Source organism: Harpia harpyja, chromosome 1 (assembly GCF_026419915.1).
Source record: "Harpia harpyja isolate bHarHar1 chromosome 1, bHarHar1 primary haplotype, whole genome shotgun sequence".
Classification (NCBI taxonomy): Eukaryota; Metazoa; Chordata; class Aves; order Accipitriformes; family Accipitridae; genus Harpia; species Harpia harpyja.
The window spans coordinates 254405-277017 of record NC_068940.1 but is presented as its reverse complement, the minus strand read 5'-3'; the positions used below and the strand labels follow the sequence as shown (position 1 = coordinate 277017).

General features: G+C 48.4%; 1 protein-coding gene and 1 long non-coding RNA gene across 2 annotated transcripts in view; one reads left to right on the top strand and one right to left on the bottom strand.

The window, feature by feature from the left end:
• The window catches only part of RAMP3 (receptor activity modifying protein 3), a 57355-nt gene extending 54880 nt beyond the window's left edge, over nucleotides 1–2475 (bottom strand). Inside the window, exon 1 of the mRNA XM_052793893.1 lies at nucleotides 2210–2475. Within this exon, the coding sequence (XP_052649853.1) occupies nucleotides 2210–2264 (55 nt within the window). The 5' untranslated portion in view covers nucleotides 2265–2475. The remainder of the gene's footprint in view (nucleotides 1–2209) is intronic.
• A 15581-nt stretch (nucleotides 2476–18056) lies between these two features.
• LOC128144794 (uncharacterized) lies at nucleotides 18057–19667 on the top strand. The gene is made up of 2 exons (XR_008236220.1): nucleotides 18057–18554; nucleotides 19048–19667. It is a non-coding gene; the product is annotated as an uncharacterized LOC128144794 (long non-coding RNA).
• The last annotated feature ends 2946 nt before the right edge of the window (nucleotides 19668–22613 follow it).

Sequence of the window (22613 nt, the reverse complement as noted above, 5' to 3'; positions counted from 1 at the left end):
GAAAGGGTGAAGGATGGTGGGAAGGATATCTGGATCCAACAGCAAGTTGCAGCAGAGGTTGCATTTACACTCAACGCTTTGCTTTCAGGGTGGGATGGAGTCTGCTGTCTTCCTGGTTGCCTGGTGTTGAAAATTGTGTCTTTAGAAAATGAAGCATCGTTTTGGTAGAGAAGCGTTTTTGTTAAAACTCTTTGGTCTGTCTCAAAATCAGATGTTCTGCTTTGCAAAGGTTTATTTGTTTTACATGCACTCCCGCCTGGGTCTATTAAATTCAGGACTCCTACAACAGTCTTCCCTTTCTTTGTTCCACCCTTCGCAGCTGCAGAACAGCATGACATATTCATAAGAAAATAACGGAAAAAAAACTTGATTTAGTTTTCAAACTTTAACCCAATAAAATTGTTTCCTGCTTGTTTTTTTTCCTCATTAGAGTCCAAACTCCCCGGGAGTTACAGACCCCATGTTCCATGCAAGGGGAGCTCCCGACCTTACAGTATATGGACTTCAATACACAGCTTTTTCATTATTGTTTGCAGGATGAGGTATGGTCTTTAAAATAGCAAGTAAGAACGGGGGCCTGGAGCCAGGCTCTGTTCCCAGCTTTCCAACTGTCTGGTTGTTCACCGATGGCCAAAATGCTAAGCTTCGCTAACTGCTGTGAAACAGGATTATGAAATGTGAACAACGATAGACAGTCTTTGAAATCTGCATAGGAAAACTGCTCCAGATAAGAATCACAGCATCCCTCTCTATATGGGTATACATAAACATACTTATAAAGATTACTCCAGAATTTAAAAAAATACCTAGCTTCACTCTGGTAGCATCTTTCACTCCACTCGTTCTCCGAAAATAAATCTCCAGTGAGCAATTTTGCTTTGTAAAATTCACAGTAACATAAGGATGTCTCCCCATACAAAAAGATTACTGCCTGGTTCCCCAAGTTCAAGACTAAATAAATCTTCCACCTGTCAAGACAGGGGTTGGCCATTTTTTTATTCCTTTTCGGCTGGGAAATGACAAAAAATCTGAGCAATTAAGATAAGATTTTAGCAGTCCTCCAGCCACAGAGAATCAGAAAATTTATGCATTTGACACGTCATTCTTTTGACAGACCAGGTCAAGATGATGCTACTGAACACCGTCAATACAACTATCCATTTATTTGTGGGCCTTTTCGTAGAAAGATGTCCAGTGTTTACCAGCTTTGTACTTCAGAAGGGGCATAAAGTTAGCAGACAAAGTTATAAAGTCCTGAGATAAACCTTCTAAACGTACGAGGCCTGATTTTCTTCTCCCCTATCTGTGGCTCACGGGGAATTAACGACATCTCTGGGTTTACCGTTGAGCGAAGAAGATCAGAACTGACTTCTCCCAGCAACTTTTAATCTGACTGCAACACATTTAAATCCGGGAGGCCTAAACAAGCTACCTGACAACGGAAAAAAAAAACCAAAAACAAACCAAAATAAAAACCAGCAAAAAAATCCCCAAAGGTTATCTAGCAGTAGAGTTACCCTTACATTAAGTGAAAGATCTGAAGGACATCTGCACTTTTACATCTGCCTGTAGCTCAACCTCTCTTAACGGGAGCCAACCCCTCGCCCGAAGCCGAAAACCTTCCCCAGCGGCCAACCCTGCCTCCCCCGAATCGGAGCGGCGATCCGAGGCGGAAAGCCCACTAACGCCAGAAGCCGGTGCGGTGCTTTCTGCGGGGGGGGCTGCGCGCCCCGTGCCGTGTTCCGGGGCTGCCCGCCGCCGACAGCCAGCTGGCGGCGGGATGCTGGGCTGGACCGGGCCACCGGCGCAGACGCTGCGCCCGGCCGAAACGCTCCGGCCGCGAAGCCGCCGCTCCGCTCGGCTCCCGTCCCGGCACGGAGAGCCCCGCAGGGAAAGCGCCCCCCCCCGCGGCGCCGCCGGAGCCGCCCGCGGGGCCCCGCCCGCCCGCTCCCCGGAGAAAAGCCCGCTCGCCAAGGGATGCTCTTGCAAAGCGGGGCCGGGGGGGGGGGGGGGGGGGGGGCGAACCTCACGTCTCTCCCGAACTGCACCCCCGCGCCTCGGCAGAAACCGCTGCCCGCGGGGGCCGCGCACACGCCGCGAGGAAGCTCGGCCGGTCCCCGCGAGGCAGCCGCCGGCGTCCCGGGAAGGCAGCGGCGAGCCCGGCCGCACGGCTGCCGGGACGCCCTCGGCCAAGCCGCCCGCCACTTACCCCACAGCAGCAGGACGGGGAGCTGCCGCCGGCGGCACCATCCCGGCGCCTCCATCCCGGCGCGGGCGGCGGCGGCGGCGAGGGGCCGCGGGGGGACGGAGCCCGCATGGGGCGGCCGCTCCGCCGCCGCGCAGGGCCCGGACCCGCCTCGGCCTCCCCGCCGGGGAGGCTCTTCTTCATGCCTCGCCGTCCAGCCCCGGGCGGCGGCGGCGGCGGGGGCGGAGGGGAGCAGCTCCCCCCGCCCCCGGGGTGCTCCCTGCGCCGGGGGGGGGGGGGGGGGGGGCGGACCCCACGGGCGGGGGGAGGCGGCACGTTTGAGTGTGAGCGCGCGCGCGCGCGCGTCTCCGCACACGAGGGATGCCGCTCCCGACCCACGGGGCCGGGGGAGGGGGCCGGAGGGAGGAGGACACCCCCCCACTCCCCCCCCCCCCACGCGGGGAAGGTGCTGGTCCCCAGTGTCCGAGGGGCTCGGGGACTCCTCGGCCCCCGCCCTGGGAGCCGGAGCGGCCTGTGCCAGCCCGCCACGGCACCCGCGCGGTGGGGGCAAAGGCGTGAGTTAACCTGCGTTAGCCCACCCGCAGGCCTTTCGGTTCGGCTTGCGTGGCACCCACGTGTCGTCGTGCTTAATGTTTACGGCTGAACGCGGGCAGCAAGCTAGCCTAACCCCGCAGCACCAGAGCAGAGCAGCCAGGAGCTCTGAGAAAACGCTTCATCTATTCTTACGCTGCCGCTTCATCCCTGCGTGGCTCTTCTCAGAGAATGGTGCGGCTGCTCATTTTCATCAATATTTAAAGGATGTGTTCCTGGAGCTCTCTCTCTAGGAAATGAGCATCTCCAGCAAGAAACGCCGGACTGAGGAGCTGCTAAAGAAGCCTTTTCTTAGCTAAAAATAATTGTGCTGCTCAGTAATGAAGAGCCGGAGTGCGTTTCTAGGTACGTGGACACTCCACCTTAGTAACTGCCTTTTGGCAGAACATTAAATCACTGCCATTGTTAAAGGTCAAACGTACCAGGAAACTTCAAATTTCAAAAAGATTTTCACACCGTACACGAGAACAAAGAGTACTTCAATGTATCAGTCAGGTTGTTCACATTGACGTTGTACACTTGCATAGCACGGGGCTTTCAAACTCGTCTGGAGAGTGGGACCCCAACACAGTAGCAGGATTACCCATTGCACCTGTCTCTGAAAGCAAACTACTCAATCCACAAACTCTGTGTCATTTATGTTGTCATCTAGGCTGAAGGAAATGGAAAATGGGAAACTGCAGGTCCCCAGCCTTGGGAATCCACAGTGTTGCAATAGCTCTGCAGACATTTAAGTGTGTCAGTTGTAATGAACCTCCTATCATTTGTGTGCCACTTTTTCCCCTTGGCTGAAAGCGAATCTTGTAAAATGTCATAAACCATAGCTCAGGGAGACCATCCTTCAGTGGAGGGGCTGCCACTTCTGCTTTGTAAGGAGCGTTTGCGAGCTGTCCCTGCCAGAAGGGACTACAGTGAAGTGACAAGTGTGAAGGTGCGTACACCACAGATGTGCTATGGCATCCTTCCTAACAGTAAGATCTTGATTTCCCTCATAAAATCTGTTGCTGGCAATATCTGAAGTTACAATTAGTATATGAAAGAATTTGGACTGATCTGTGGGAGGGTTAGGACCTATTGGGCTTTATGTGCAATATTATACATCAAACAATATACACTATATTATACAATATACAATATACAGGCAACATTTTTTGTCACATAAGAGACAATGTCACGTATGGAGATAATGCTGACAATTTTCCTTTACATCTTTTGTATTTGTTTTCTCCTCCTGTTTCAGATGAGAAACTGGCAAATTTTAAAAGCGAATGTTACTGCTTCCAACTATCAAGATTCAGCAAGCCCTTCTAGTTTTATGCTTGCAGCAGGTAGTATGAAGGTGCAAACAGTATCTTTGAGGTAGAACAACAGCTAAAATTTATAGGTAAATGCACTAATTTGGAGTGTTGTATTGAATCACAAGCCAACTATGCTAGGTGGTATCTTCAGCAACGTGATCTAAAATGAGTAAGTCTGATTCACAGGTGTATCTGAACAAAACCGTCACAGCATTAGAACCATCAGCAAGAGGCAACTTTGGCTGTTTGAAGGTTTTCATTAAGACTGCCCCTCCCCCTCTGTTGCAGTAATGCCCATAAATGTACTCCAGAAAGGCTGCAAACCTTTTTATTCTGCAAATCTGCCTTAGTAGCATCATGTCTCTACACCAGCAGCGGAAACCTGGTTTACTTTCAAACAAGAAATGCTGTAAATGCCCTTTGCTGTGCAAAGCTCTGAACCCCATCCCTGACAACATGCAGTAACAATAACCTCAAAACCATAGACTGTTGTAATTTCCCAACATACAACCTCCAGAGATCACACTAACCCCTTTTCAGGTACCCTGCAGGCAGTGCTGCAATCACATTACTTAAGGCATTGTTTTAGAATACTTAAATCTGCCAATAAGCCATTGACTAAAAAAAAAAAAGATAGCAATAGACAGGTAGGTAGTCGTTTCAGCATGGAAAGTTCCCAAGGAGTCTGAGATGAGAAGAGGTGGAAGGAGTCAAGCCATCCAGGATGGGTATTATCATGAGCACTAGAGTGTTCAGGGCAGTGTGAGGTAAGGTAATAACTCTCCTGCTCCAGAGGTTAAACTGATCCAACAGAAACTAAAAAATAAAAGTAAAAAATAATAAAATAAATTAACAAAAAGCTGAAGACCTTACACTATGGAAAGCAACATTGCCTTTCCTTGTCGCCTCAAGTATCAGCCCGGATAGAGCAGCCGCTTGCCTGCCTGGAGAGGCCTGGTCCAGTGTTGGATGGAAAGTTTCCTTCTTCTCTTCCTAGCACAGCAGTTTTGTATTAAAGATACATTAAGATTTTAAGACCACATTTTAATGGGATTGCTTGCTGGAGTGAGGTTTGAAAAAGCAGGTTCAGTTCACCTGTGGTTTTGAACTAAAGTAGGTCATCTTTCCCATTCAGTGCTCCTAGGAGCATACCTTTCCTGCTCCAGAAATTTAAAAAACTAAAAGGCATCTGCAGGTCATTAAAATAATTTCCTCCCTTATATTCTGCTTGTGTAATTCCACACAAATCTTTTCTCCTGTCTTTTTGCCATCATTATAGGAAATGTACAAGCACACTAAAAAAAAGATAGTTAAAAAAAAAGGCTTCTTCCTGTGACTCAAAGGCCACGCTATGGTATATTGACTGCACGTAAAAGCCAAACTGATTTTAAGTCAGTCAAATTTGATGAGCTGAAACTCTTTATGCCTGTACTACCTGAACTGAAGGGGGAGAAAAGGAGGACATTTTTGTACGTAAAGATCTTAATTTTTTTATGTAAGGGCAGACATGGATTAGGGAAGTGCACAAATATTTTGCCAGCCTTCACCTCCTAAAACTTCGTTTTTTAAGCCATGGGTGAACGTGCTCTGTGGTTTCAGCAGAGTTCCCATGTTCAGAGCAAAGCATCTAAGCAGTGCGTACATGTTTCAAACCGCACTCTATTTCAGAGGTGCCAAGCTGTGAGTATTCAGCACCTCTGAGACCATTTTATTTTACATACCTAGCTATGACATGACAGCCTTCCCACCAGCACAGCATGTGGGCTTTGTTTGAAGGAACCAGAACATTCAATTACTTTGTTTCCATACTAGTTTCTAGTACAGTAGATTGTCTGGATGCAAAAAAAAATTCAAGCTACATGTATATCCTGCACCATCAACACCAATACCTACGACTAATAAAAATGGTTCCGCATGTGTTGTGATGGAGATCAAGGGAAAGCAGACAGATTTTATGGGAGGATGGCAAATGCTGTCTCCTCTCTCTCTGCTGAAGGGAAGCTCCCCAGTCAAGTGTCCTCCACCAAGATGCCCACCCCTTGTTTTACAGCCGGCGGTACAAAAGGCTCTCATCAAAGGACCTGAGCGCAAATCTGTAAGAGCTGGGATGTCTCGCTGATTCCCAGCTGTCTTTCTCTTATCAAAAGTAGCATCTCAAGGCTGCTGGTGACTGTACGTCATACATGCCGTGATCTTCTCTTCCTGTTGCGCACAGCTATTCTTTTTCCATACCGGGCAGAAGCTTTGGCGTAACAGAAAGGCTTTGTAATTTGGCTCAGGCATGGGAAACAAATCATGCCTTCGTTTTTAATGTAAACATTAGCAAATGGCACACAACGCTCTATTCCTTCTAGACTAAATAAAGCCAAAATTAATTTATGGGTTTTTAAACACTTCACTGTCAGTTACGTTCTAGAGGCCCTGGATTTTTACTCAGAAATTGCATTTATTTTTTCATGACAGGCTGTCTGAGCACTCTGGGAAATGCCAGCAAGGGAGTATGTAGACTGTCTCCATGCATGGTTGTGTCTCTGAGAAATAACTCAGCTTGGAAAATCAGGGAGAAAGGTACAAGAAGAGAGATGGAAACACACACCTTTTTTTTTTTTTTTTTTTAAATAACACTGTTACAATTTCTCTTCATACAAAATCTTACATAGCTGAAGTCTGAAATCTTGCAGGGCTGAGTCACCAATACTCTTGCAGCCATCTGAAGGAATATTCAAGGATCATTTTATAACCTTTGAAATTCAGCTGACTCTGCAGAGATTGGTGAAGCAGCACACAGTACCAACATAAACCTACCTGCAACAGAAAGCAGCAAAGCCTATGCAAGTTCGGTCTGAGCCCAGGATTTCTGACTCCACACATGGGTTCTGATCAGTGCAATTATGAACCATCCAGCACCTCCTTAGCATGAAAACGGACTAATTGTCCTTCTCAGGTGCATGAAAGACTGGCTTTAGGGCTGAGCAAGACAGATCCTAGGACACTTCTTAGATGGGAATTTTCATAAATTTCCATTCCATGGAAAAATGCAGCACTACATAAAATGGAAGATATTGCCATAGTAAATAAAAGGCTATTTGGAGGCAGAAAATGAGTGCAATACATAACATTTGTAATTTTCCAGTCCTAATTCCTACTGTAGTTCTCCTTCTAAAATAAAATAGAAAATAAAAAAACCTTCCATGTTTTCATTAAGGCTGAGTTCAACCCGCTATTATATTCACGCAGTTAGATTTCGTCTCGTGGCCTGGATAAGTGCACTATTCCCTGGGTGAAAAACTGGCTGGATGGCCGAGCCCAGAGGGTCGTGGTGAATGGGGTGAAATCCAGTTGGCGGCGGGTCACAAGTGGTGTTCCCCAGGGCTTGGTGTTGGGCCCTGTTCTGTTTAATATCTTTATCGATGATTTGGATGAGGGGATCGAGTGCACCCTCAGCAAGTTTGCAGACAACACCAAGTTGGGAGGCAGGGTCGATCTGCTTGAGGGTAGGGAGGCTCTACAGAGAGATCTGGACAGGCTGGATCGATGGGCTGAGGCCAGTTGTATGAGGTTCAACAAGGCCGAGTGCCGGGTCCTGCACTTGGGTCACGGCAACCCCACGCAGCGCTACAGGCTTGGGGAAGAGCGGCTGGAAAGCTGCCCGGCAGAGAAAGACCTGGGGGTGCTGGTTGACAGCCGGCTGAATATGAGCCAGCAGTGTGCCCAGGTGGCCAAGAAGGCCAACGGCATCCTGGCCTGTATCAGGAACAGTGTGGCCAGCAGGAGCAGGGAGGTGGTTGTTCCCCTGTACTGGGCACTGGTGAGGCCGCACCTCGAGTCCTGTGTTCAGTTTTGGGCCCCTCACTGCAGGAAAGACATGGAGGTGCTGGAGCGTGTCCAGAGAAGGGCAACCAAGCTGGTGAGGGGCCTGGAGCACAAGTCTGATGAGGAGCGGCTGAGGGAGCTGGGGCTGTTCAGTCTAGAAAAGAGGAGGCTGAGGGGAGACCTTATCGCTCTCTACAACTACCTGAAAGGGGGTTGTAGTGAGGTGGGGGTTGGTCTCTTCTGTCAGGTGGCTGGAGATAGGACAAGAGGAAATGGCCTCAAGTTGAGGCAAGGGAGATTTAGGTTAGATATTAGGAAAAATTTTTTTACTGAGAGGGTTGTCAAACATTGGAATGGGCTGCCCAGGGAAGTGGTTGAGTCACCATCCCTGGAGGTATTAAAAAAGCGAGTGGACAGGGTACTCCAGGGCATGGTTTAGGGGGCATGGTTAATGGTTGGACTCGATGATCTCGAAGGTCTTTTCCAACCGAAATGATTCTATGATTCTATAATTCATCCTATTTTAATCTTGTCATCTTTAAAGCCCAAAGGCAACCCTGGTTCCTGCACAGATCACTTACACCAACTTCCACAGACACATCTCACAGCATGTGCTACAAATTGCGTATGACATGAACCCAGGCGCAAAGATTGCCTCACGGTGTTTTACTTGGCCAATTTCCCTTGCAGTGCAATGGTGCAGAGCTCCAGCTTCCATTACTCGAGGAGAAGACCCAGAGAGCTTCCCCAGTGTCATGCATCTACTTTACTAGTACTACCTCCCTTTCCCCTGACTGAGAAGTGATGCACAGTAAATACTTTTACTTCTTAATGGGAAATTTGGAGAAAATTCGTTGGCAGTGTGCCTAAAGCACATCACTGATTGTCACTGCCGTTGAAAAAGGGAAGGGGGGAAAGAAAGGTGATGTGTCAGAGACACATCATTGCTTCTGTTTTCCATCACTGTATAGATCTTTCCAGGGATCTCAAATGTATCCATCCATGAGGGTTTTTACACCCTTTGAGCACATACTTTCATAAGCCTTGGGATTCCCTCCAAATGACTTCAATAAAGGAGACCAATTATTTCCCCCACATAACAATGAAACTACTGTTTGCATTTATGCATGCATCAATTAAAGGTTTAATTGAGTTTATTGCACTTACAGAAAAGATGGCATCTGCTCAGTAGCTCAGTGTGCCAAGTGACTGTAACTCTCATTTGAGAAAATGACATGTCTCAAACATCTGGAGCAGCACAAAAATAAGAACAGGACATGGGTAGGAACAGTGAGTTGAAGATTCATCTTGGTGGCACTTGCTATCTTTGCCCTACATCAAACAGCAGCATATGCTGCTGAGCCAGGTGTGCTCAATATCTGATTCACTGAGAATTAACCTACATTTTAAGGAAATTCCAGCTATTATTAAGAAAAGTAAAGTGTGTGTTTATGGGTTAGTTAACATGAAATAATATCTATCCTCAAATAAAAGTATAAAATATAGAACAAAGGAAAGATTCTCTTTTCAAATGTTTGCTGTTTATGAAAGGTTTTGTTCTTCATAAAGTTACCTTTAATAGAATATCCAGCCCTTCATATTTAATTGATTTGCTGTAAAAATCTCTCACTGTTTTAAACTCTAGTAGTACAATGTTCTGCGTCTCATGGAAGTATCAGTGAAATCTTAAACAGGATCTCTTCTTACTGTTGTTCCTTTTTGTTTTCAACATAGAAAAGATCGGAAACAACAAAACAAGATAGCAATAGTCCCCATAACGAGTTAAATTTACCAGACACTAAATTGTTCCATGGAAGGGAAGTGAACAACTAGCATAGATGAGCATGAATACTTTAAATAACTTAGATTAATTGAGATAGGCAGCTATTTTGTTGGTTGATACAGATGTAAATATTCCAAAGGCAAGCTAACTTTACCATTGTCTCCTGAGATTTCTGCATCAGAGGAAGGACGTGAGTAAGTGGATGACAGGCACAGCAGGCGGTGTACCACCTGCACGCATGCACACTCACCATCTGCATCTACTGTACCAGCCAGTTGATTAATTAGTGGCAGCTCCATGATTTCAGGTGGAATTTACTGCTTGATGTTGGTGAGGGTAACAGCAATACTTGAAGCAAAGCCCGGTGTAAAAAGTACAGTGCTGCACTAGGGGAAGCAAGAGGTATCAGAAAACATGAAATCTCTCCCAACCCAAAAGCCAAACCAAGATTTAAAGTTCACAGTAAAGTCAAACAGTGTTGAACATGTGCAAGGCGGGTTTTTTGCACTGCTGTTGCAAGTGTGTTGTTTGCATCAATCATCCATCAGAGCTTAAATAAATGGGATTTTCAAAACCAGCTCCAAACAGAATAACCCAAAACAAAAATACAATTATACTTACCCAGAAATGCTTAAAGCTGATGCTGGGGGGGGGGAAGCGTAGACCTGTGCACACCATAAATTAGGCAACTACTTTTAAAAGACACTATTACCTCCAAATATTTTTAACTTGCTCTGTCTTCGGCACAGGTGTCCCAACTATTCCTCTATCGGAACAATAGCTGTTTATTTTTTGTCTACTCTTCAGAACATTGCTATTCTAATTCTGAATAAAATAAATGCCTACGATTGAGCTTGTGAGGAAAGCTGTGTTCATGGGTTGAGACAGCAATTCCGTCTCTTAAAGGAATACATTTCCTTTAACGGATTTCTTGTAGTATTTCCTCCATTCCTGGAAGAAATGAAGACAAAGATCATAATTTCCTGAACAACATTTCTTCCATTTGTTTGTTTTGCTGAGTATGAAACCAGCATTTTGGGCAGCACTGGGACAGTTTGTGAGATGGGCTCAGAGAGCCCGAGCGTGAGACACTTCCTCAGCTGAACGCTTCCATGGATTTGCATGAAATTGGTCTGTGTAAGAGATGGGCACAGATGTTTCCTGCAACAATGACATATAGATTTACTTCTCTCAATTAATTTGTTCTGGAACCTAGCAAATATTAATTAACTGATAGAAGGGCTTCCATTAAATTAAACTTCAAAAGACGCCGATCTTCCTTGATAACTATAGAAAAATGTGCTGTCCAAACAGTAACTGAGAAGACTCAAGCAAAGAAGCATTAATATTATCTAGAGAGCATATTAATGGATTTGCTTAATGAAAGAAGTCCTTTGAAGGGAATTATCTTGACCAAATAAGAGAAAGTAATTATCAGCCTGGAGATTATATGGATCATAACGGATAGGATGCCAAACTTTACCAGTGAGAGACACCCTGTGGTAACAGCCTAAACTGTCACTCCTGCAGGTGCCTGCCGAGAAACAGCAGAAGAATGAATGATTTACGATGATTAAATAATAGATTGTAATGCCAGCTCTTTCAATAATACATGCAACAACAGCATAAATCTGACGTGAAAGTGACAATTTCTGTTTCCAAAATGCTGCTCACAAATTTAAGCTCATATTTAAGCTCACAAATCAGTGTTGATCTTTTTCATGCCTTCCTCTCCCCCTGCCTGAGGTGTGACTGTACATGGAGCTAGAGCTCTTGTTCTATCAAATCCCCCATTAATTCAATTCACAATAACCACTTTTGCCATCAGTTCACACAATCCCACCAGCTCATCACATTAAGAAAATCCTACAGCTTAAATTTGTTTTTTCAAACTTCTTGTCTTCATTTACAGGATTCTTCAAAGCTGTCGCCTCCTCTGCCTTTCGTTAACATATTTGTACACTTACATTACCCCTAGACCTCTTTAATCCTCAAACAAATAAAGGATATGAAGGAAAATGAGGCTTCCCTGACTGTAAGAGCCATAAGGACTCACACCCACAGAGGTCACAGTGGCTTTTGTCAGATGTGGTATCATGATGCACCCAAGCTGCTTGAGGGGGTCTCCTCACCTCCTCTGCCCTCTGCTCTACTCTGCTGCTCCCACCCAGGGGAGGGAATGCAGCAGACATGCCCCAAAAGGCGGCAGGTTAAGCTGGCCCCTCTCTGCAATTAAGGAAGCAGCTGAGCCCCAGCCAAATTGCTCGAAAGGCGTTCTGCCCTCAGCAGAGCAGACACTGCCCCGTGCTCCTCTGCACATGTTCAGAAATGCCACTGAAATGGCAGGATCAGGTAGGGCTGCTGCCAGGCAGGTCATTTTTCTAACACAGCAAAGGACAGTGAAGAAAGTGGGGCATTTTGTTCTTTGGAGGGTTTCCTGATCATTCCCATATGTATTGGAAATAAACACCACTCGAGGGACTTTTCATTGGAGCATGCGTGGTGCCTGTAGCTCTGGGAAGGCAAGAGAGAACACTGGTTTATACTTTCTTCCAGATCTACCAGATCAGCTAAACATGCAGCCCCTCCCTTGCCTGGTTTTATCAAAATGGGCTTAGCATAAATAATCTTATGGAGGTGGGAGAATGAGAGGTTAACCTGAATCATTTTCACGAAAACAGACTCAGGGGCAAGTACACGTGTCTTTATACTTGCAGTTCTGATGGACTGAGTACCGGGCTCAACTGAAACCAGTTTGACAGCAACTAAAGTACACAGATGATGAAAAAAACCTCAACAGTTAAAGAATCTGGAAAGATTATTTAATTCTCAAAGCATAAAAAAGTAACTGAAAAATTTCTCTTATACGTATATATCTCATTTAGATTGTTCCATTAAATGAGTACTTCTGAACATAAACAGCATCAAGGTAAGATGTAGTTTAATAGACTCAGCTTCAAAGCATATGATTGAGCAGCACGTTGCCTCTACTCTGCTGTCATGTTCTGCATGGTAGTGCTCCCAGGTAAGACCATTAACACCACTGACTTAAAATCCTCTGACCCATTTCACTTAATAGCTTGGAATAAATGTCCAGCATCTTCCTGACCTGTAATGCTAAAACCTCATGCATCATTTCACCCACATTTCTCACCTTTACAGGCAACAACACCCTGAATATATTTTTTTAAACTTGCAGCTCCCTCTGCTGTGCAAACATTATTTTAGGAAAAGAAGCTTAGGGTTTTCTTATTTAAAACAATGTAGGAGTGAAAAGATTTAGACCAAAAATAATGTAAGAAGTTACTCAGAGTTATTTTCTTGTTTTCCCCTGTGTTGAGCGGCTACGTTTGAGCTTGTTCTGTGCTGATATCCAGGAATCAGGCATCATGAACCTAATCTTGAATTACCTTAGAGCACGACATCCCAATAGAGGAAGTGGCCAAGCCTCACCACAGCCTCTGTGTATGCCTTTAAAAGCTCAGTCAGATGCACTGGACAAAAATAATTAACTTCATGCAGCAGTCACTCTGTCATGGGGCCACATCAATTTGCCTCAATATACATGTTGCGTCTGTGAAGAACTGCCTCTATATATCATCACAAAATACCAAAACACAGCAGAAAACAGCTCTAAAAACACTTTCAGAGACACAGATCAAAAAGATTACAAGTGGAAACAGTATTTTATTTTATTTTATTTTATTTTATTTTATTTTATTAATGTTTCTGAATCCATTTCATAGCCAGTGCTCACAAGCATGAACACTACATGCATGTGTAGCCAGGAGCAGGCTGATGCATTCTTCAGCTGAGCTTGAAAAAAACATCCCTTGCAGTCTGGCAAAGGAAAGCCACAGAGACACAGAAAGCAGCGGCGGGAATACAGGCCAAGCAGTCCCTGCTTCCTGAAGAGTGAGAACCTGAAGAATGAGCATCGGCACCGACCACACACAAATGTAGAAGAAGGTGTGTGTGGTGCTGTAGGGTATTTTCAAAACTATGTCACATATCGATGACAAGCACAATTTTTGCCTTCCAAAACTTGCTCCGCTGTGCTGCTTGGCCAAGACAGCTTGCATGCAGGGAGAGCTGGAAAGTGGCAGCTCCTGATGGGGCAGCGAGCCTGGAGCCCTTCCAAGCACAGGCTGTTTTGCCCAAGCCAGAACCCCTGGGGAAATGGAGCTAAGGGAAGAGCAGAGCTCGCTCCCGCTCCAGACTTGCACTGGGCAAGAGAGCCCGAGAGAGCCAGGGCATGAGCGGTGCCTCGGAGGTGCAAGAGCAGCAGGCAAGGACCTAGGCGAAAGGGCCCAGAGGAGCCCTGACAAGGGGCTGTGCTCAGTGCTACAGAGGACAAGAAGCAACCCCCCGGGAGCATCCCTTGGAGCCCGCCGTGGGAGCCAGAAAGCTTCCTCCCCCCGCATGCGGGGCACGAGGGCCACCTTCGTGGAGCACGAGCAGCGGGCACCTAGCCACAATGGCCCAAAGGAGCCCTGGCGAGGGGCCGTGCTCAGTGCTGCAGAGGAAGGCAAAAAACCCCCGGGGACACTCACTAGCCCACCGTGGGGGAAAAAAAGCCTTCCTCCCCCCAGCTGCAGGGCACGAGAGGCCATCTTCGTGGTGCACGAGCAGCAGGCAGTAACCTAGCCACAACGGACCGGAGGAGCCCTGACAAGTGGTCCTGCTCAGTGCTGCAGAGGAAGGCAAAAAACCCCCGGGGCCCAGTGCCAATCTGCCCCGGGGGAAAATTCCTTCCTGACCCCAGAGCTGGCGATCGGCTATTCCCTGAGCACGTGAGCAAGACCTGCCTCCTGGTCCCACAGGCTGGTCACGCCTCCCAGGGGATGCCCGAGCCCTGTTCTCCCTCAACCTGGAGCCATCTCGGGGGCTTCCGAGAGTGGCCAAATGCCCGCGGCCTGATGGACCTTGGGGGCAAGAATCCTTCCCGTGCCTTCGGGCCGCCAGCGGGTGCTCCAAGGCACTGGGATCCCAGCAACATCTCTGCATCCCTCTTCTTACGGCTGCTGCCACTGGTTCCGCAGGGAGTGAGGACGGCGAGCTCTGCAGCGCTCCTCAAGAAGGCATTCCCTTGGTCTTGCCACAGCTATCCATCCAAAAAAGCCTGATGGCCTCGGGCACCTCCAGGGCTTGGTGGTTCTTCTCGTCTCCAGCAGCCTGGTGCAGCCGCCGGTCGTCCTCCCTCAGCCCCCGGCAAGTAATTCCAGCGGCTCCTCGCGGACTTCGTCTGGGCTGTCTCTGGGCCGCCTGCCAGGCGGACTGGCAGTGGGACAGGGGAGGCTGCCCCTTTTATACTGCCCCGGGGCATTGTGACTGCTGCGTTGCCGGGTGGTGGCACTGCGACACGGGGGTGAGGGGGCCCCCGTGCGCAGCCCTGCCCGCCGCCCCTCGGCCCAGCATCCTTCGGAGGAAGGCCTTTGGGGTGCTGGTCTCGAGGCAGTCCCTGTGCCCAGGAGGCCCGGGGGTCTCTCCGTGCCCTTGGTGGCCATGCCCTGGGCCCAGCTGCTGGGTGTCCCCGACCCCTGCTCTGCCACTTGGCTCCCAAGGCCAAGCCTGGTGCTGTTCGTCTTCTCTCAGGCCATGGCAGAAAACAAGCATGCAGCCCTGAGACCACCCCTATTAGCCGTCCCCTCTCTGCGCCAGAGCTAAAGCCTATGCGGCCCCGCAGCCAGGAGGAGCAGGGACACAAACCCTTTTCCAGGGGGATAATAGGGGATGGTTTCAGTAGCTTCAGCCTGGAGGAAAGCCAAAGTGTAATGAGAGCCGTAGGCTGGGATGGACGGTGCCAAAAGACCGCCAAAGGAATAACACAGGCTTTTAAAAACATGTGAGTGGAGGTTACACTGGTGTGCTGGAACGAAAGGTTGGTCGTATTCAGACCTGGATCATTTGGATCTGTGACCAAAGCCCAGCCAGGCAAAGGACAACTCTTCCAATTGGGCAAAACTAGCCCATTGCTGCTGTCGCCATCACATCCCCTTCTCCCGCTGAAAGCAAGCTGCGCAGCCTGTCTATTAAACGCACCCGTTGGCCGTGTTTATACGGGGTACAAAATGCACTTCAGCCACGGGGTAAAAGCTTCAGAGCTCCTTTGTGACTTGAAGCTTTCCGAGAGTTCTTTGCCTACCTCGGTTTGTGGGAAGATGTTCAGATCTTACCTCAAACCCTGGCAAGTCTCCTTTTCCTTTAGGATTTAGTATTTTGAGTACTCAAAGTTTAAGAGAGGTACTCTCCTTGCCATTTTGTACCTTGGTGCCAAAATTGATCTCTACCTTCAGACTATGTAAATAAGGGCATTTATGCCACAGACATTCCTTTGGTTGTGGCGATGCCAGAGCTGAAAGACAGGGGTTTGGTTCCCTCTGCAGGAACTCTGCAGAGATGTAGAGAGCACGCATGGTTTCCTCACCGTTCCTTACCAATGCACCAAGGGACATTTGCTGCTACAGTGTCAGGGGAGGTTTGGACTTGACGTGAGGAGACATTTCTTTCCCAAGAGGGTGGTCACACCCTGAAACAGGCTTCCTGGAGAGGTGGTGGATGCCCCATGCCTGTCAGTGTTGAAGAGGCATTTGGACAATGCCCTTAATACCATGCTTGGAACTTTTGGTCAGCCATGAAGCGGTCAGGCAGGAGGACTAGTAGGGACTTGTAGGTCCCTTCCAGCTGAACTATGCTATTCTCATTCAGAATGTGAGCAGAGAAAAAGAAATAGTTTTTCCCACTTTGTTGGAATTTGACAGAAAGTAATTTAAAGGTGCCTTGTCCAAAGTTGCACAGCAGTTTAGCAATTGCATTTCAAAATGGTGTTTTGGCAGTCGAAGAAATTACACTGCCAATAGAGCTGTTTAGGAAAAAAAAGGAGTAGTTTTGCAGAGGATGTGTGAAGGGATCTACAAAAACATCTTTAAAGAGTCTATGGATGTTTCCCCTGGAAAGCACTGATTTTGTTTGAAAGCTAAGGCTCTTTCAGCTTGGGCATCTTTTAGTTTTACAGCAAAAACTTAGTATTTCTCAGAGGAAACAGGGACTTGTACGAATTGAGTTGAATCCTCAGCTTCCTATTTAAAAAAATGTCTTTAAGGTAAATGTACAATCAGGCCACAACTGTGCAATGGCATTAGTCCCGAAGTTAATCCCAATGGTATTAGTCCCTAAATTAATCCCAGATGCATACCAGTTCACAAGGAAGCCATCTACTTGGTTGTCTGCTTTATGAAATCTCACCTAGCATGTAAGGCTCACATTGAACCCCATCCTACCATCACCTTTAACACACTTGTTTTACCCATGCTTTTATGCTTCATAAAATGAGCTTCCCTAAGTGTTAGCAACTCCAAGTCAGCACCAATTCTTTTGATAAAAATAACCTGCTACGATTGTCTGAGCAATCATAGTTAAATTATACCACCACTTCCATACAGTTCCGTAACAATATTCGTCTAGTGGTGCTGATACAACAGAGCTTCTTTATCTAATAGTTAATGTTAACACACTTCGATAAGTAAGAAACACATAGATCGATATACTTTTCCAGGGGAAAATATTTTTAAGACTGTACATTAGTATAAATAAAAAGGCAAAACCCCTCAAAGTCTGGAGGAAGATGCAAAAGTGCTTCTTTACAAGAGGGTTTTCGTCCACTCTTACTTAAGTCAACTCAAGGGAAGATCTGAATAAAGCCACGGTGCCTTCTCCCACCCTACTCTGACTGTTCACCGAGATCCAGTGCTTAGCGCTGTTCCCAGACAGTTTCCATTGAGACTGGATGAACTGTCAGATGCCACCATTATTTATAAACTTAAGCTCCCAGTCTCTCCTGCCATTTCCACATCCACTTCTTCGCTTTCTGATAAGGCATGAATCATCATCAGAAATCACTCTCCAGTCCATTAACAAACTAAACATTGCACAGACTCATAGAAGTACACGGGTGGCTGTCGTTACATCTGCCTCGATATTAGAGGGATCAGCACTGCAAAAATAGCTGCAGTTAGCAAATATCCATGTGCATTTATGAGCGTTTTCATTCCAGTACACACATTATGAAACAATATTATCGTGGTAGGAAGGCTAGGTAGGTATTCCAGCAAGGAAGACTGCTTTGCTGCTATATTAATACCTTATATTATAGTGCAATAATCCTGTGCTCTACAGAGTCTCAGACTGGTTCATTGGAGGGGAGAAGAAAAAAGTGTATGGCTTTAAAAGGCTTGCAGTATTGGGTCAAAAAAGGCACAGATGTTGTAGCAAATCCTTGAAATAACATAAACTCACCATGCTCGATTGAGCATTTTTTTTTATTTTTTTTTGATTGCAAAATCATTCCTGTTTTGCAATGAGGCAGTTCACAAGGACAGATGTGTTGCTGTGCTCTTTAGCAAAAATACTCAACTTGGGACATACAGGGTGATGAAGTCTTGGCTATGCTAAGGCTTGAGAAAATGTATGTAGGTCTCTATGTCTGTCACCTGCGTGTATCTAGGAAAGTGAGTTCTAGTGAAACTAAAGTTACCAATGAGTCAAAAAAAAAAAAAAAGGCACGGTTGTCTGAAAAATGCAAAAGCTCTAGTGGCCTGTGTCAACACCTGTACCGAAGATGATGCAAAAATACTTTTTGCTCTGCTCAGTCGTACTGTCTTCACAAACCTTCACAAAAAAAGGCAGCTTTGGATTCCTACCCAGTTTTATGCTAAAGTTGTTTGTTTGTTTGTTTGTTTGTTTGTTTGTTTTTCCCCTCTCTCAGGTGGATGTCAGCTGCCACCATTTCACCGTGGTTGCCCTTTCTTCTGCCGTGAAAGTACAAGACAGATGGAAAGATTCCGTAGTGGTCTGCAAGTACAAGGTACGCCTACGATGCGTGTCTGCATTTTTCCAAAGGTACTTGTAGTATGGACTTTAAAGTTAACATTAAGAATGTGCCAACTCTCCTTCCACATTTTTTCTGTGAAATATTTTAATACGAATACTAAAACTAAGGTCTGTTCTGGAGCACGTTACGCCTACGCCAGGTTGACTTCCCTCTGTCTATTTCCTCTTCCTGAAAGCACGTAATCTTCTGTTTCCGTGCGCTTACTAGTAAATGATACCGTGAAAATAATTTTGTACTAAAAGAGGGGAGAAACTGTTCGTAAGAGTTCAGCTGTTCAGAAGAAACGGGCTTTGTTTTCACGATAAAAGCTTTATGCTTCTGCAGTCAATGAGTTTTTTTAAATATCTTATAGGAGTACTCGACAACCTTACTGAGATAACTAGCACCTGTACTAAAAGCAATCAAGGTCAAAGAAGAGACGCGGACAAAACAGGACAAACTGGCGGCGCTTCCGTGTGTTTTCCAGGTTTTCCCAGGAAGCATCAGCAGCCTTGTAACTAGTGACAGTGAGTCCTGAGGTGGTTTTGGTGAGTTACTGCTTCAATAATGTATTTTTATTGGATGTATATAAACATGGGCACACCCTTTTAGTGTAAAGTGAATTATTGAGATTTATTCTTTATTTTTCATTTTGCTTTTTGAAGTTTTCCACTTCACTTTCAGCTTTATTCACCAAACGAGCAAGATGCAAAGCAGCAGCAGCAGCGCAAGGGCTGTAGCTGTTGCGGTGGATCCGTAAGCGTAGATTCTGATTGCGTACGACCTCGTCCCGCAGCCTCCCAGGGTTATCTCCCTGCAGCAGTGCTGTAAGGAAGGGAGGAGACGTTTTCCAACACCGGCGAGAGTGTTTACTTGTATGCTAAGAAGGTGTTCAAAATGGTATCGATTAGCCTGAATGCTGATTTTAAGCGTTCAAATCGCTCTTAACTTTTAAAGGAGGTGGTGTATTTCGAGCTGACCTGTTTACCTGGAATCCTCCTTTAGCTCAGCGACTCTTCTTGTGCACCCCCAGCCTCCGCTGGCAGGGCGGTATGAGAAGCTGGAAGGTCCTTGACTTAGTATAAACACTGCTTAGCAACAACTAAAGCGTCGGTGTGTTGTCAACATTGTTCTCATCCTAAATCCAAAATGGCCCTGTACCAGCTACTCAGAAGAAAATTAACTTTATTCCAGCCGAAACCAGGACAACCCCAAACCCCCTGATTCTGGGTCTGCAACGGGAAAAAACCGAACGAATTTGGGACTCCTGGGAAAGCCAAATCCGCCTGGATTTGCGCAGCTGGAAAGCAAAAAAACCCACCCCGTTTTCATGCACAAAACCACAACCAAAAGATCTCCCCTTTTTATGTTGTGGAAAAGCACTGAAACACACCCCAAACTGAGTATTTTGAAAAAGCAGAAAACTCCCCAGTTTGGGGAAGATTGGGGGTGAAGCACAGGCAGTTTGAGGGGCATTGCTGGGGGTCCTCCCGGTGTGGATTCTCTGTTGCGGGTTATCCCAGGTGAGTTACCTGCTGTGGATCATCCCGGGTGGACTCCCTGGGGTAGGTCATCCCCACCCGTGTCCCCCCGTGCACCTTTGTACCCTCCCCTACCCTCCCGCCGTGTGTGTTTCTCCCCCATATGCCCCCCTGTTGCTCCGGCCCGCCCCCTTCACCCACGCGAGTTGTTTCCCCCCGCATCCCCTGCTCTCCTATCTCCTGCCCCCCCCCCCGCTTCCCTCCTCCGTATTCCACACACCCACCCCCCCCCCATCATCCGTCAGGCTTCAGACCCCTGGCATGCTGCCTGCACCCCATTCTCTGTCATTTTTTTTCTTCTTTTCCTTACAAGTTGTTGTTGTTGTTGTTGTTGTTTCTTTTTAATGATTCAACTGTTTTTGTTTCAAGCCACGAGTTTTCCCACTTCCGCCCTTCCGATTGTCTCCCCGTCCCACTGGGGGCGGGGGAGCGAGTGAGCGGTCGCGTGGGGCTTCGTTGCCGGCTGGCGTTAAACCACGACACGGGGTGAGTTGGAAGCCCTGCCTGGCTAATGCTGGAGGCTCTCTGTGTTCCTCCTGCCGTCTTGACGGGCCGTCCTTGTTCTTCATTGCCGCTTTATAGCGAGCGCCTCTTGCTCCGTAAGCAGCAGTACTCGGGCCGTGCAGGTACTGCGCGTTGCAGGCAGCAAAGGGCAATTGTGACGCTTGCTGGCGGGAGCGGCAAGGAGTGCGGAGCCACGCTCCTGTAGGGAGCAAAGGTGGAACCTCGAGGGCTCTACGGTCATCTGCTGAGGACATCTAATATCCCGACGCGCCTCTTTTGCTTTCCCTGCTTCCCGTCTAATTACTTTGCACGCCGGAGGGCAGGGCGGTAAGTAACACCGTGCAGCGTCTCTTCCATAAGAGACAAGCCCCGCCCAAGAAGCCTTGCGTGCGTGCAGGATTAGGAGAGCAGAGTTGTGATAGCACAGAGGTGAGGAAAGGTGCGCCCACCCCAAGAGAGCCCCAGGATCGCCAGGGTATCGCTCACTTGCAGGTCGGCCGCTCGCATCTGGTCCGCTGGGACGCGCCGTTTCCTGCTGAACAGAGCTGCCCCTCTGGCACGAAGCAGCTTTGGGTCTCTCGTGGCCTGCCTTCAGGCTGTCACCTGAACCAGGCGTTATTTTTTTTTTGTTTTTTTTAAATCTCTCGCCAGTATCTGTTGACTGGCTGCTGTCCCTCCCACAACCCTGATGCCACGTGCAGACGGGTACAGCAGTCCCTAGGGCTTGGTCCAGGGCAACCCCCCCTGCCGTTTGCAGGTTCCCTGTGCTGCTTCTCCTCTCTAGAGAATGGGGTGGGGGGGCAGGGACAGAAGCGACCGCCCACATTGTCTGTTGTTTGCGCTTGACTGCTGTAAAGGCTCCAGCCACTCGGGTGCTTTTTGGAACGGAGGCAATGAAGAGGACTGCCCGGGCTGCGAGTGGGGAAAGGGCAGGGAAACGTAAGCCCTGTGCCCCCAGTAAGTAGCTGCCGCCTGTGGCTGGTCTCTACTGGGCTGAGCTGTCAGTGGTGTCTCATCCAGCTGATGCTCAGAAGAGGATCGTTGCGGGGGTGCTGCTGCCCGGCGAGCGAAGGTGGGAACTGGCGTTCGGGAGGCGCGCATGCGCGGTGGCGCCTGTGGCTGGGCCCCTGCTGTTGCCTGGCAACCGAAACGCGGTCCTGGCGTTTGGGATCCGCGCATGCGCGCTGGCAGCGCCCGTCGCCGCCGCTCTCTTCCGCCGCCTCGTGACCAATGTTCGGTACTGCCGCTGGGCAGCCGCGCTGGCGCCTCGTGCCAAGCGCTCGCCGCTGCCACCCTGCGACCAACGTTCGGTACTGCAGCTCGGAGGCTGCGAGTGCGCGGGGCTGCCCCCGTCCCGCACGTGCCGTCCGACGGTACCGGCAATGCGGCGCCGGCGGGAGGTGCCGCCGCGCTCCTCGCTTCCTCCCGGTAAGGAAACGCCGCCGGAAAGGAAAGCTTGCATGGGCTGTCTCTGCCTGGCCTCCCTCTCCGCGCGGCGCGGCGCGGCGCGGCATGGCGTGGGAGCACAAAGGGACAGGCAGGGCACTTACTGGCTGTGGGCAGGAGCTGCTGCGGCTGAAGCTGGAGAGGCCAGAGAAAGGTAGAGAAGAAGAAATGGAAGGCCGGCCGGCCGCCCGGCCGGCAGCTGCCTCCCGCTGCAGGCAAGAGAGCGCCTGCCTCTCCGCGTGTGGAAGGATCCCTCTTCGTAGCCCACAGCAGGTCAGACCGCCAGGGTGCACCGCAGGGTCCGTACGCAGCACCGACGGTGCGGTGCGGTACGGCCGCGTGGCGTGCGGGCGAGCGAGGCTCCGTGCCCAGGAAGCCTCGTCTTGCAAGACCCGTGAGACGCGTGTTCTCCTAGGGGGAGGACGGCCGTGCAGCCGGAGTTACGGAAGAGGAGGGGAGCGGGAGAGGAGCCGAAAGAAGCGTCTGAACTGGCAAAGTCTGCTGGCAGCGCCAAGAAAGAGAGCTGTGGTGAGCCCCGGGCCCTCGGGGCCCTGTCTCTCTC